This window comes from Neltuma alba, unplaced genomic scaffold (genome assembly GCF_004799145.2).
Source record: "Neltuma alba isolate B1F8T4 unplaced genomic scaffold, ASM479914v2 tig00007157_pilon, whole genome shotgun sequence".
NCBI classification, from domain to species: domain Eukaryota; kingdom Viridiplantae; phylum Streptophyta; class Magnoliopsida; order Fabales; family Fabaceae; genus Neltuma; species Neltuma alba.
In genome coordinates, this window is record NW_021634693.1 from 8,307 (window position 1) to 21,737 (window position 13,431).

Genomic DNA, 13,431 nt, shown 5'->3' on the forward strand with positions numbered 1-13,431 from the left:
TCTAGACTATTTTTCAAGATCAGAGGATAGTGGCATTGAGAAGAATGAATACAACTTCAAAGGAAGTATGATTGTACAACAAAATATAAAGCCCAGGCCCAACAATATGTCACCTCTTCAAATATTTGCCCAAAGAAATTTTACTATGACACCGATTGTGGAGGAATGGGCTTTGCCAAAATCATCACCTAAACTTTAAAAGAGCCCAAGAACTTTTACATTAAGAACACAGTCTACTAGAAGGGACTAATCTTCACAACGTGACAAATCAATATTCAAATCTCAAATGAGAAATCTGGTCAAAAAAAAAATCCCAAATGAGAAAGGTGTCTATACTTAGTACCCAACTATACCTCGAACAAAATCTCCTTCAACAAGAGGATACTTATATTGATCGCAAAAGGGGGAAAAAAGGAATCTAAAATTAAGTTTTTCATTACAAGCCTATTACTAGAATTGCAAATATGTTAAAATAAACATAAAATGTAAATAGTATCATATAAGATTTTTTTTTCCACACAAGAATAGTAGGTAGAGGTTTAGGCTTGGCCCAAGCCAAGGGCAAGGATTATGAAAGGCTCTTCCTAAACGATGCTAATATTAAGTAGGATGAACCTATATTATATCTTCAGGTGTTAATCTAGGCATCTCATTCTAGGATGTTTCTCTAAACATCGTGATCGAACCCCCTTCTTTTTGGGTGAGAGGATGCAGTTGTTACTGCTAAACCCATGGACAATGAGTATCATGGAAGATATTACTATGGAACACGAATAAAACATCGTCCCCCCTCCTTCTAGGCTTCTAGGAATGGTTTAGAAGATCTCCTCATGGTAAATGGCTACAAGGCATTTTAATTTTAAAAAAATGATATCCACTTTTAAATATAAAAACTAAATGAGAAGTTTACTCTAATTCTAAGAATAAAACTTTAATTCACTTTGTGCATGCTAAAAGGGATTTTCATTGATAAGAATGACTTCTAATGCAAGTAACTAGGGAAACTATGGTTATGAATAATAAAAAGGAAAATTGATGTCCTGTAAAAATGAATGGTGGTGCATGCTAGTCGCGGTTGATTTTCATGGAGAGAGATGAAAAGGGCTTTACTGAATGGGGTTTCTATGATTGTGTGAATGAACTTGGTTTTAGAATTGGCCCCCACCCGGTTATAGATTTAGACCTCACACCCGAACGAACTAAATGCAGGTGTCAAGACTCACCTCTCTTAAGATCAAATGAGCTTCTCTTTGACTTGCCGAGTGTGGCCAAATAGAAAGCTGGATGCTGACAAATTATAAGAAGGCACCTTCTCCACCATTTTTTACGAGAAACAATCTCTCTCGTAATGGTTTTTCTAAATATAATAAACAAATTTTTTTTAAACTAGTCTTTTTATTTTTATCCCCATTAAATATATGCTATTAATTATCTCTCTTCAATAAATTTTTACTCATTATTTTTATGTACTTTTTTTTTATAAACAATAATATAATTGAAAAAATATGCATATATCTTAGGCATTTACTGCTTTTAACTAAATTTGATTAATATTCTGAATCACATGATTTTGGTAATTGTTTCTTATAATGAGGATGGAGAGTATATCATGATTCATAAGATTGTGCGCTATCCAGTCTTTTTTGTGGACTCCTGTTGCTATTAAATTCAAAATGTGGTGTTACCAACAAATTGTTAATTGAAATAGAGAGAGCTCTAAAAAAAAGAGAACACAAGTTTAAATTTCAATGGTTTTTAACATTAAAGACTTTCGGCCTTGTAAAGATTAGTCTATTTAAACGCTGTCGATCTTATAGCGATAATAATTAGGATATGTATGCATAGTTGTAAAGAATACTTATATAGTTTTAGGAAAATACTTTTCTGTGAGTATGTCGATTACCAAATGGGGAATAAATGAAAGAAAGCAGATGAACTGAACCGAAACTACAAGTGATGTAATGTTGGTGGCCGAAGAAGAAGATAGGCTTTGTCCTAATTAATTAATTAGATGCCATAAGATAATTTAATTAAAAAATTAGGCATTATGCTTTGTCACTATATTATCTCAAGTCATTAACATAAGAGCTCGTTTGATTTTTATTTTAGTCTTAAATATAAGACCCCAATCCACTTTGTCTTTTATATTTACTTTTTTTTCCTGAGGTAGTCTTTGTAATAATAGTAATTCTAACCAATATATATTTAATTAACAATGATATTTTAGAAAAAACAACACCTATTTATTACAAATAACTAACTTAAACTAACTTTCTTAGTCGATTTAAATTAATCAATTAGCTCTTATATTAAAGACTTGAAGTAGTATTTTAAAATAAAAATTACTTTCATGCTTATTCATTCTTATTTTTATCCTTTTTAATGGAAAATCGATATGACAGGTCACCATTTGAAGGCCTCAGTAAACACTAGACAATTGGCACTTTGTTCCCTATAACTAGCAAAAAAAAAAAAAAAGCTTTGTTACCTATGCCTTGAGGGAAAATGACGCCATCTTGACATCTATTTATCATTTAAATAAGTTTACCTTCATGGATAATATTTTTAGATACTCGTTTATACATATAAAATAATGGTGTATAAATAGTCCCACAAAGGTACATTCATATTCCAAACATTAAAAAAAAATTCTTTCCATGGACTTTAAAAAATGGTTTAAACTTCATTCGATGTAAGTTTATTTTCATTATAAATTTTCTATCTAATAGTTTGATTGCTTAGGTATTTATATTCGTTAGTAAGATAAATTATTTATAGCCCTTTATTTTTATTATTTTTATATAAAGTTTTAGTTTAGCCCCTTAATTTTAAAAAAATATTTTTAATTCTTTAACCCTAATATTGTTATTAGTCTTAAATGATAATTTTCTGTCGCAATCATAGTTATTTTTAAAAATTAAATTTAATATATTAGTATTTGAGAATGTTGTATTGACATTCAAGCAGTTATACCGTTAAAAGACTAAAAATATATTTTTAAAAATTAATAGACTAAATTAAAATATTGTATAAAATTAAAAGACTAAAAGTATATTTTAGTCTTATTTATATTATATATAATCAATTTGTAAAAAATGCATTATTGATAATTGATGCTCTTAATAAGCAACATATATAAAGTGGGTTCCTATTTGGATTTCAGTGCAAGTTTGCTCCCAGGCCTATGGTGAATACCAATTTTCATAACCATGTATCTTTCTTTAGATTTTGGAAAGTAGATTAATAAAAATCATCCTTCTCAGTCAAATTAAATCTTCGATCACAGCGAACTGAAATTCCTTTTGAAGACTTGTCATCATATCCAACCAAAAAAGAATATTATGGTAAAAGAACAAAAGAAAAATAATTAAAATTTCAGTGTAATATCCAATGTAGCCAAATTGCTCTCGACTTTTGATATGGAAGCATTGATTAAAATTATCAAGTTTTGCAATTGTGGAAATAATTGGGATCATCAATGGTTTGCATCAGAACAAAGGCTTCAGGAAGACTGTAGTGATATCTGATTATATAGAGACTATTAATTTGTGTACTCGTACCTTTTTAGAGATATTATTCAGAACGTACACTTGAACTGTTATTAATATAGACTTGCAGGTTTTAGTTAGACATGATGATAAGAAACGTCTAACAGTTGTTGACTATTTGGCGAAAGCTCTTGCACTAAAAGAGAATTTTGTATCTTTGATTAATCTTCACTTTGGCTTCATAGGGTGAATCTTGATGAAGAGTAGTAATTGCATTGTTGTTTCTTTTGTTTAGTAATGCCATTTAGTTTTTATTAACAAAAAAATTAGGAAAAATTATAATAAGGTCTCAAGCAAAAAAAAACAATTGAAAAAAAAAGTCCGAGAGATTGTCATTTTCACTGCAGAACTTGTCATTATAAGCTGCTCAAGTTGTTATTATGACCTTTTACTAATTATTTCTCTTCTATGGGACTTGATTGTAATTCTTTCAAAAAAAAATATCAAGTTTTTGTTGTTCATATGCTCCAAAACATGAGTTGAGATAGAGGACAAGTATAAGATGCATATATATGGATTAGTACAAACTTTGGTCCCTCAAGTTTATCTTCATCTTGGTTTTAGTTTCTCAAGTTTCAAACTATAAGTTTTGGTCCCTCAAGTTTCTTTTCGTTTATAACATTAGTCCTTATAATTCAATAAAAATTTAGATTATTTTATCTCTTGAGGGACCAAAACTTATAATTTGAAATTTGAGGAACTAAAAACAAAAAATGAGGACAAACTTAAAGGACTATATATATTAAATAATTCAATTATCATCTTAAATAATTTATTTTTAAATTATTTAAAACTTAGGGTCGTGGCGCTCTAACACGGATTATGGAGTATGGTTTTGTCTCACAATTGACACAAAATTATAGTATCTTGGATCCTTAATATAAGAGCTAATTTAATAATTCAATTTGGTTTTCAATACAAGACCTTAATCTATTTTGTATCTTATATTTATTTATTTTCAAAGTAGTCCTTATAGCCGTGCGCATGTTAAAAATTTCATCAAATGGTAGCTCTAGCTAATAAACATGATTAAAAAGGATATTTTAGAGAAAACAACACTAATTTATTACAAATAATTAATTTAATTAATTTTTTTAATCTATTCAAATCAGTTAACTAGTTATTATATTAAGCACCGAAAGTAGTATATTATATGCTATTTCTTTCTAAGTGATTTTACCTATCCACCTGATCCGACGTCGGTGGAAGGAGGCAGAGGAAAGTGGAGACCTTAATGAGTTTAATTTTCATAAATTAAAATTAAAAAAAATACACACTAGACAAGTATAGTTGAGAATTCTTACATGTTACCTCTAAGCCCAACTCCCCATCCTCTTTAAAGTGAAGTCATTAAAATTCTCCATTTTCTAGTGAGTTTAACAGCATGCCGAGTGAATTTAAATGGACTTGTTCTTCCACCCCAAGAAAAGGAACAATCAGTTTACTGTTGAGTGACCCTAATCCCATTTAGAGAAAGCTTTTCGAATATATTTTTCTCCTATTTACAATAGTTAAACCCAAGACCACCATAAAAATATCAAGAATCTTGCAATTAATTGACTTCTTCTTCTTCTTGCGCCTGAACCCATGGTGACTTGTCTCCCTCATCACTGTTTTTGGCATGATGGTCTCTGTATGCAATATGGATCACTTGAAACGTGAGAGTCAAGTGTGGCAAAACGTCTCAATCTATTTCAATCTAGCAACAAATTCAACGTAACTACAGATCCAAAATCAAATCTCAGATACCAGCAGGCCCCACTTGGGTTAGTTATATTTTAATATATACTTCCAGTGGTTAACAGGAAGACTAGTTTGAGATTCAATTTACTAAATATAATATCATAATTTAGTAATTTACTTTGTCATTTATATTCTTTTTTTTTTTAAAAGTAGTACTTGTAGTATTAGTACATGTCAAATGTTCTATGGAATAATGATTCTAACTAATATAAATAATTAAGAATGATATTTAAAAAAAAATAATATCTATTTATTACAAATAACTAATTTAATTTATTTATTTAACATCTGTAAATTTGTTATCTAATTCTTATGTTAAAAATCAGAGGTACTATGAAATTAAATATTATAGATGGATGGATATACAAACACATATTGGGAAATCATTCCAATACCATTACCCTACATGGTATATACTAAATTAGGTCATTAACACAAGACTTGATTGACTAATTTAAAAAAAATAAAAATATTAATAAATTATTTAATTATAATATATGTTAAGTGATTTCTCTAAAACACTAATATATATTATTATATCATATATCAATTTATAAGTCAAGCAAATTAGTTTAAACAAAAACAATAAATATAAATATTTTAAAATAATTTATTAATTTTTTTTAATCTTTTTAAATTAGTGAAATGCTAGTGCGCACACTTTGTTTCATTTTCACTACGCCAACCGCATACAATAAATGAACATGAAAGTAGTGGCACATCAATTATAGCAGATCAGAAGCACAGGAATAAATTTTGAAATGATTATTATGGAAACTGGAAAGCATGAATCATGAAACCCCAAACATTTTATTGGAGAATCACTGAAAAATCAGATCATCATCTACATATATCTGTAATATTTTCATATACAATAGCTGGGTTAGATTATCAAAACAAACCCTTCAATGATCTCTGAGCGCTGAACTTGGCTGGATCATCTAATTTCAACTCCATAAAGGCTTTTTTCATGAGAAGAAGAAAATTACAGAATATGGATTATGAAAAAAGAGAGATGCATTAATTCTTCCTTCCTCACTGCAGATTCGACAATCCATTGTTATTGAAATTGTTACACTCAAATAATGCCTTCGCTGTCATTTCCCTCTCGAACCTCCAAATATAATTCAACCCCACAAGCAGCTCAGTTATGGCGGCTTCTGTCTTCTCCTTGTTGGCGAAGAACAGAGTCTGCAACAACAAAACGTTCGTTTTGGGCATCGAGTTCTGCTGCTCGAAGCTCCTCTCGCTCTGCCACTTTATCATATTATGAGCCAACGGCGACAACCACGCCAGAATCCTCCCCAACGCCTCCCTCCATTCTCCGGCGAGCATCGGATCGCTTGCCGAGAACCCAACTCCTTTCAGTCTTCTCCTGAGGGATGATCTGATACTGTTTGGTAACATGGAGTACAAATCATCCCTCGCATCCACACCAACTAATTGTGGTGATTTTATCATCTTTTCCATCACTATGATCAAATTCGCATAGTGCAGAGCCAGAGCTGCTGCTCCTAATGTAGTTTCAGGCGGCTTGAGGAGCTTGTGGTTCGACTCGAAGAACCCTGATGCTAAATCTTTCTTTTCATCATCAAGATTGGAGTTTTTTGTTGATGGGCTAGAAATGAAGGCGGGGTTTTGATCGGATGGGTAAACGGCGGCAGAAGCAGAGAGGCTACGAGATAAACAGGGGACGAAATGGCTAATTCCGAAAACAAGCTTAATCCTTGCTAAAATAGTGAAACTTGACCTTACGAGCAATGAAACGACGGAATCGAAGCTTCTGTTCCATAGAGATCTGTCCCTCAAGTCCTTTATCTCTTGTTTCTGCCAGAAAATCTTCTGCTGAAGCTCGTAAATTTTCTGGTCCCGGCCGATTGAAGAAGAAGCTTCGTTATCGTTATTATGATGCAGAGTTTTTCTCAGCGAACTCTCTAAAACTGAAAGCTCGTCCATCTCTCTGTACAGAGTCGCCGATATGGTCACATAACGTTCCATTTTCTTGTGTTTGGCCTCAATTTCCTTCGGGGTAGCGAGGAGCCACCCATGCGGGTCGCGACCTGAGTCAGCAAACTCGTGGAACAACCGTTCGAACGATCGGAGGTTAGAATCTTGGCATCTCCGGCTGATTCTAGCGATGGAGTTGGCGACGAGTCTGAGGTTGTGAGCGAACTCGGCACAGGCGAGGCCGAGCAGAAACGACTCGTCATTTGAGATGATCTTTCGAACACCTTCAAGTGAAATAGAGTCATTTCGTAGACGGATGATGTTGGGATCACAGAGGGACTGCCATAAGTGAAGGAGCTTCGACATGATGCCGGCAATCTCAAAGGCCAAAACCCCGACGTTTTTGGACCTGAAAGACGATTTCTTCAGCAACAGTTTCGGATTTGACGACGCCGAAATGGGTCGAACGGAGTCGAACCTGTTTGAAAGCGCGGTTTTGACCTTGACGAGCAGAGTTTCAAGGGCCATGAGGGAGAGGGGGAGGAAGAGGAAGGAAGGAGAAGCAGAATATGAATCTTATTGCTCAATTGGGTAGCGAATTTTTGTGCGAGGGTTGGTGGAACCGACGAAGTAGAGTTAGAAAGAAGGAAGGAAGATCAAGTGTTTGTGAAAATGCATGAGAGAGGAAGAGGAGGTTAAAAGAAGGAAGCTATCTGAAAATGGGGGTACAATGAACTGACATGGGCTCGAGGGAGGTTACGAGAGTGATATCAGAGAGAAAAGAGCAGCAACGAGGCTAGTGAGAAGTTAAAGTATTTAAAAGAATAAACTTTACACCCACAGGATCAGAATTAGTTTGGTGTTGTGTCAGGTCTTGTTGGGGTTGAGATCCAGACGATCTAAAAGCGCGTGAGGGGAAAAAATAAAGCAATTTAAGATATCCATCCTCACAAATTCACTTTTTATTATGTTATATTAAATAACAATTATTAATATTTAGAACATTCAGGTCAAATGACAATGATTCAGTGTTTTTCATTTTTCTTAATAGACAATGATCATATAATTTTCTTGATTTATACTTATCACATAATTGTCACTAGCATACTAGGTCAAATTTCAATTTATAATTTGACATCTTAAATTTTTTTATTTTAAAAAATTTTATCTGGATTATATACAATCATATTATAAAATATTTTTAATAAAAAAAGAAAAAGTAAGCTGAGTTGTTTTAGGAAAAGAATTTAATTGTAGTTTGATATCTGAAACATTCCATATCTTTACGAAACAAATGAATTGACAGATACCATTTTGCGTTTACAAAAATGTATACAAATATTTAAAATGACATAAGAATAAGAAAAAAAAATGAAAACTCGATTTGAGTTCGATAATGTAACCTTATTATTTTAAATGCATGAATGTATTAAAAAAAAGTCTAATCATAAGTGAAAAGGCTTCACTGTTCACTGTTGGTGATAAAGCTCCTTTGCTTTTTTGTGTATTATTATTAAAAGGGGTGATGGGATCATATTTTTTTGCCCTTTTGATGTTTGGCTGATTTGCATTTTGCTGATGACAACTTTGTGCATTAATTGATAAACAGTGAGTAAAACAGGCCTTTTCTTTTGTGTTGGGATGCAGAGAAACACTTTTTCTCTTAGATACTGTTATATTCCTTGGGAGGGGAATGGTCATGTCATTATTGGCTGTTTCCTTTTATTTTCAAATTCTATTCGACAGCCCTCTTTTGTTCTCATTGATCTGTTTGTTTATTGTGCATCATTCTTTTCCTTTTCTTATCCTCTCACATGCTATCACATACCCAAATTAAATTCAAATAAAAATAATGTATAGTGTTATATATGTGTGTGTGTCTATATATATCATTATTGATGATAATATATAAGATATTGGATAATGTCGTCAAAAAAGAATGGTCCAAACAAGCAAGCGTGTAGTTTGATTAATAATGTAATGTGCTAAATTAATTAATGATCTCAAATTCGAATTTTAGATATGCAACTATGTTATTCTTTAGGAGTGTTTTTAATCTTACATTATTTGATTTGTTAGAGAGGAAGAGAAGAAAGAAAATTTTAATAATCTTCTGTTCAGTTCAAAAGGAAAGGAGAAGAATGAAAATAATTAATTTACCATTCTGAACTAGTGATGATAGTTAATTTAGCATTCTAACCTTAGATGTTAATTTATATTCTTTTATTCTATGTCATATAGATTAATTTAGATCTTAACTCAAACAAGCATTAATTTCTTATTTTAAGAATATGAATACTTTCAACATACATTATATTATTTTTTTAAGGACTAAGATATCAATATTACTGTATATCAATGTGTCTAATAAAGATAGTAAAAGTTGATAGGATAAAAGTGTAATTTTAACCTTAATTTTATTCCTCACAGTAAAATTGTGCAAGAAAAAAAACATCAAGGATAAAATTACATCACTTTAATAGGTAAAATTACACTTGAAAAATAAATTTAAATTTAAAATTGCATATTTACCCATTTTTATGCATTAAAAATTATATGTTGAATTTTAATAGGGGATAAAATTTATTTTATTATAAGAGAGAGGAAGATATCACTAATATCTCCGGCTTTTAATATAAGAGCCAGCTAACTAATTTAACTAAATCAAAAAAATTAGTTAAATTAGTTATTTATAATAAATAGGTGTTGTTTTCTTTAAAATATACTTGCTAATCATACGTATAAGTTAGAACTGTTATTTGATAAAACTTTTAACATGTATGTGCAACTACTACAAGAACTATCTTAAAAAAACAGATAAATATAAGAAACAAAATAGATTAGATCTTATATTTAGAACCAAATTGAATATCAAACTAACTCTTATATAAAAGGCTGGAGGTAGTAATTTTTTTTTAATATTTTTCTGAAGGTAATTTACTCAACAAATATTTTCTATGTCTTCTCACTCCCAAAAAAAAAATTCAAAAATTAGATGGGACTCCCCTACTCTCTATTAAATATCAACCAAACAAGTCTTTCCACTTTCTTTTCTTCCAACAATCTCCAAAACCAGCTGCTACCTCCTATGCTAGGGTGTTTGAATTAGTCCGGAAGTGTTTTTAAAAAAATATTTTTTTTTATAAATCGAGACAAATTCTTCTGTATATTTACTTCATATATCATAAAAACACTTTTAAAATCATAATTTTGTTTCTACCTAAATCCTAAACCTAATGCACTATAAGCTAAATATTATATTTAAAATTATATTATAAATTAAATTTTACATTTAGAATTGGGGATAATATTATGGGAAAATGACATTGAGGTCCCATGGAGAACAAAATACATCAAATAGGTCCCCTGAAATCTGATAATTTTTTTGAAGTCCCAAAGGGACTTAGATGCAATTTTCAGAATCCACTAATTACCGTTTTGCCTTGCCCCTGCCATCAGAAAAAAAAAAGACGGGAGAATGAACTTTGAGGATTTCTTGCGCAGAAGCTTGAGGGAGAAGACATTGGGAAAGAGAGAAGGAGCCAGTTATGATGAAAAATCTTCTCCATTACCATTATTGAACTCCAAAGTGCTTCCATGTGAATCTTCACAAATCTTGAGGTGTGAATTTTCTCTCCTCTCCTACCTTTCTTGACAGATTCTGGATTTGTTTGGGAATGAGAAATCAAAAAATCGTTTTTACCTTGGGTATTTCAAAGCTTTTGTTTTTGGTTTAGGATTCAGAAGTTAATGAATGGAAAAGCTGTGTTTTTAGTTGGTGTGTGTTGTGATTTAAGTTGGGTGTGTAGAATGATAATGGGTGCTCTGTTTTTGGGTTGTTTTTGGGTGGTTTTCCTCTGTTCTGACGTTACTTTAGTGGCAAAGGAAGAAAAAAATGAAGGTTAGTGAGGGTAGAAACCCTTAGCACGAAATGGGATTGTGTTGTCAATCAGACCGCGATTGTTGTCAATGTGTGCCGCCACACTTGTCAATGTAGCTCCTTAAGTTGTCAATGACAGTTGCGTGCTGGTTGATACAGGTTTAAGTTACTGATGGTATTTCAAAGCTTTTGTTTTTGGTTTAGGATTCAAAAGTTAATGAATGAAAAAGCTGTGTTTTTGGTTGGTGTGTGTTGTGATTTAAGTTGGGTGTGTAGAATGATAATGGGTGCTTTGTTTTTGGATTGTTTTTGGGTGGTTTTCCTCTGTTCTGACGTTACTTTATTGGCAAAGGAAGAAAAAGATAAAGGTTAGTGATGGTAGAAACCCTTAGCACGAAATGGGATTGTGTTGTCAATCAGGCCGCGATTGTTGTCAATGTGTGCTGCTACACTTGTCAATGTAGCTCCTTAAGTTGTCAATGACAGTTGCGTGCTTCTTGATGCAGGTTTAAGTTACTGATGGCAAGTACGTCTAGAAAACATCTATTTTGCTTTGTTCACATAGGGAGAAAGTCTATAAATGATGAAGAAGATGATATGAGATATGTGGGAGGAAGTGTAAGAACAACCAATGTAAAGGAGGGCACAAGTTATAAAGAATTGAAGGAAATTATATCATCAATTGTTGGAAAAAAAAAAAGCAACTCATTTCTTTTGAAATTCTCAATTGTGTGAAGAGAATTTTTTGTAAATGGATATACACCAATAGTTAGTTTTGTAACTATATGCAACCCTTATGTTTTTTTTTTTGGATGGATTGTGAAATAAGTGTAGTTTTATGTATATGAAGGTACAAATAAAAGTTGGCTATGAATTGGCATATTAGATTCTGCTATCATTTCAGTTGTCATTACCTGTACCCTGTATTGTCATTAGACCTGTTATGACTTGTCAATAGAGCACTGTGACTTGTCAATTAATTTGCTGATATAAGTTGTCAACAATATGAATTCAAGTTATTTAACCTGTTTTAGTATCATATGATATTTTCAATTACTTTATCATATTATATTTTGGTTATATTGTCATATATAATCATTATTAATAAAGTGTCAATGGTGACACTATGACTTATCAATGGTCGCACTGTGACTTGTCAATAGTGGCACACTGACTTGTCAATGGTAGCACTGTGACTTGTTGTTCGCCGAATAACTTCTTAAAATGGTTGGGTGCCACGGCGAATATGATCAAGAGCCTTAGCGCCTTGCACAGAATGACAGCTACTTGGGACAGATGGGGGAGCTGCGACGGATATGGTCAAACGCCGCGGTGAATTATCAATTGTCAATAGTGGAACACTGACTTATCAATGGTGGCACTATGACTTGTCAATGGTGGCACACTGACTTGTCAATGGTAGCATTATGACTTATCAATGGTGACACTATGACTTGTTAATGGTGGCACACTGACTTGTCAATGGTAGCACTGTGACTTGTTGTTTATCGAATAACTTCTTAAAAGGGTTGGGTGCCGCGGCAGATATGATCAAGAGCCGCAGCGTCTTACACAGAATGACAGCTCCTTGGAACAGATGGGGGAGTCGCGGCAGATATGGTCAAACGCCGTGGCGAATTATCAGTTATCAATGGTGGCACACTGACTTGTCAATGGTGGCATTATGACTTGTCAATGGTGGCACTGTGACTTGTCAATAAAGCACTGTGACTTGTTAATAAGGCACTGTCCCTTATCAATTGAATATAAATTTGAGTAACACCTTCTTCTTAATAATTATATTTTAATGCAAATATTACTTAACATTATAAATAAATGACACGTTCAGTTGTAAAAATTTTGAATATCAATTGTTAATATTCACACATTTATTTGTTATGAAATTGTTAATATCACTTGTGACCATATAAATCTGTCGCGGCCCCCCATCTGTCCCAAGTAGCTATCATTCTGTGCAAGGCGCCACGGCTCTTGATCATATTCGCCGTGGCACCCAACCGTTTTAAGAAGTTATTCGGCGAACAACAAGTCACAGTGCTACTATTGACAAGTCAGTGTGCCACTATTGATAAGTCATAGTGCCACTATTGACAAGTCACAGTGCGACCATTAATAAGTCATAGTGTCACCATTGACACTTTATTAATAATGATTATATATGACAATATAACCAAAATATAATATGATAAAGTAATTGAAAATATCATATGATACTAAAACAGGTTAAATAACTTGAATTCATATTGTTGACAACTTATATCAGCAAATTAATTGACAAGTCACAGTGCTCTA

General features: G+C 32.3%; 1 protein-coding gene across 1 annotated transcript; it reads right to left on the reverse strand.

The window, feature by feature from the left end:
- Positions 1-6,082: 6,082 nt before the first annotated feature.
- LOC114751909 (uncharacterized) lies at positions 6,083-8,005 on the reverse strand. Its single transcript, XM_028940603.1, has one exon. The coding sequence runs from the start codon at positions 7,764-7,766 to the stop codon at positions 6,327-6,329; it is 1,440 nt and encodes a 479-aa protein (XP_028796436.1). The 5' UTR covers positions 7,767-8,005; the 3' UTR covers positions 6,083-6,326.
- Positions 8,006-13,431: the final 5,426 nt, after the last annotated feature.

Bases quoted from the DNA above. Each gene is read 5' to 3' on its own strand.
- LOC114751909 (XM_028940603.1), bottom strand. From the start codon at position 7,766: ATGGCCCTTGAAACTCTGCTCGTCAAGGTCAAAACCGCGCTTTCAAAC.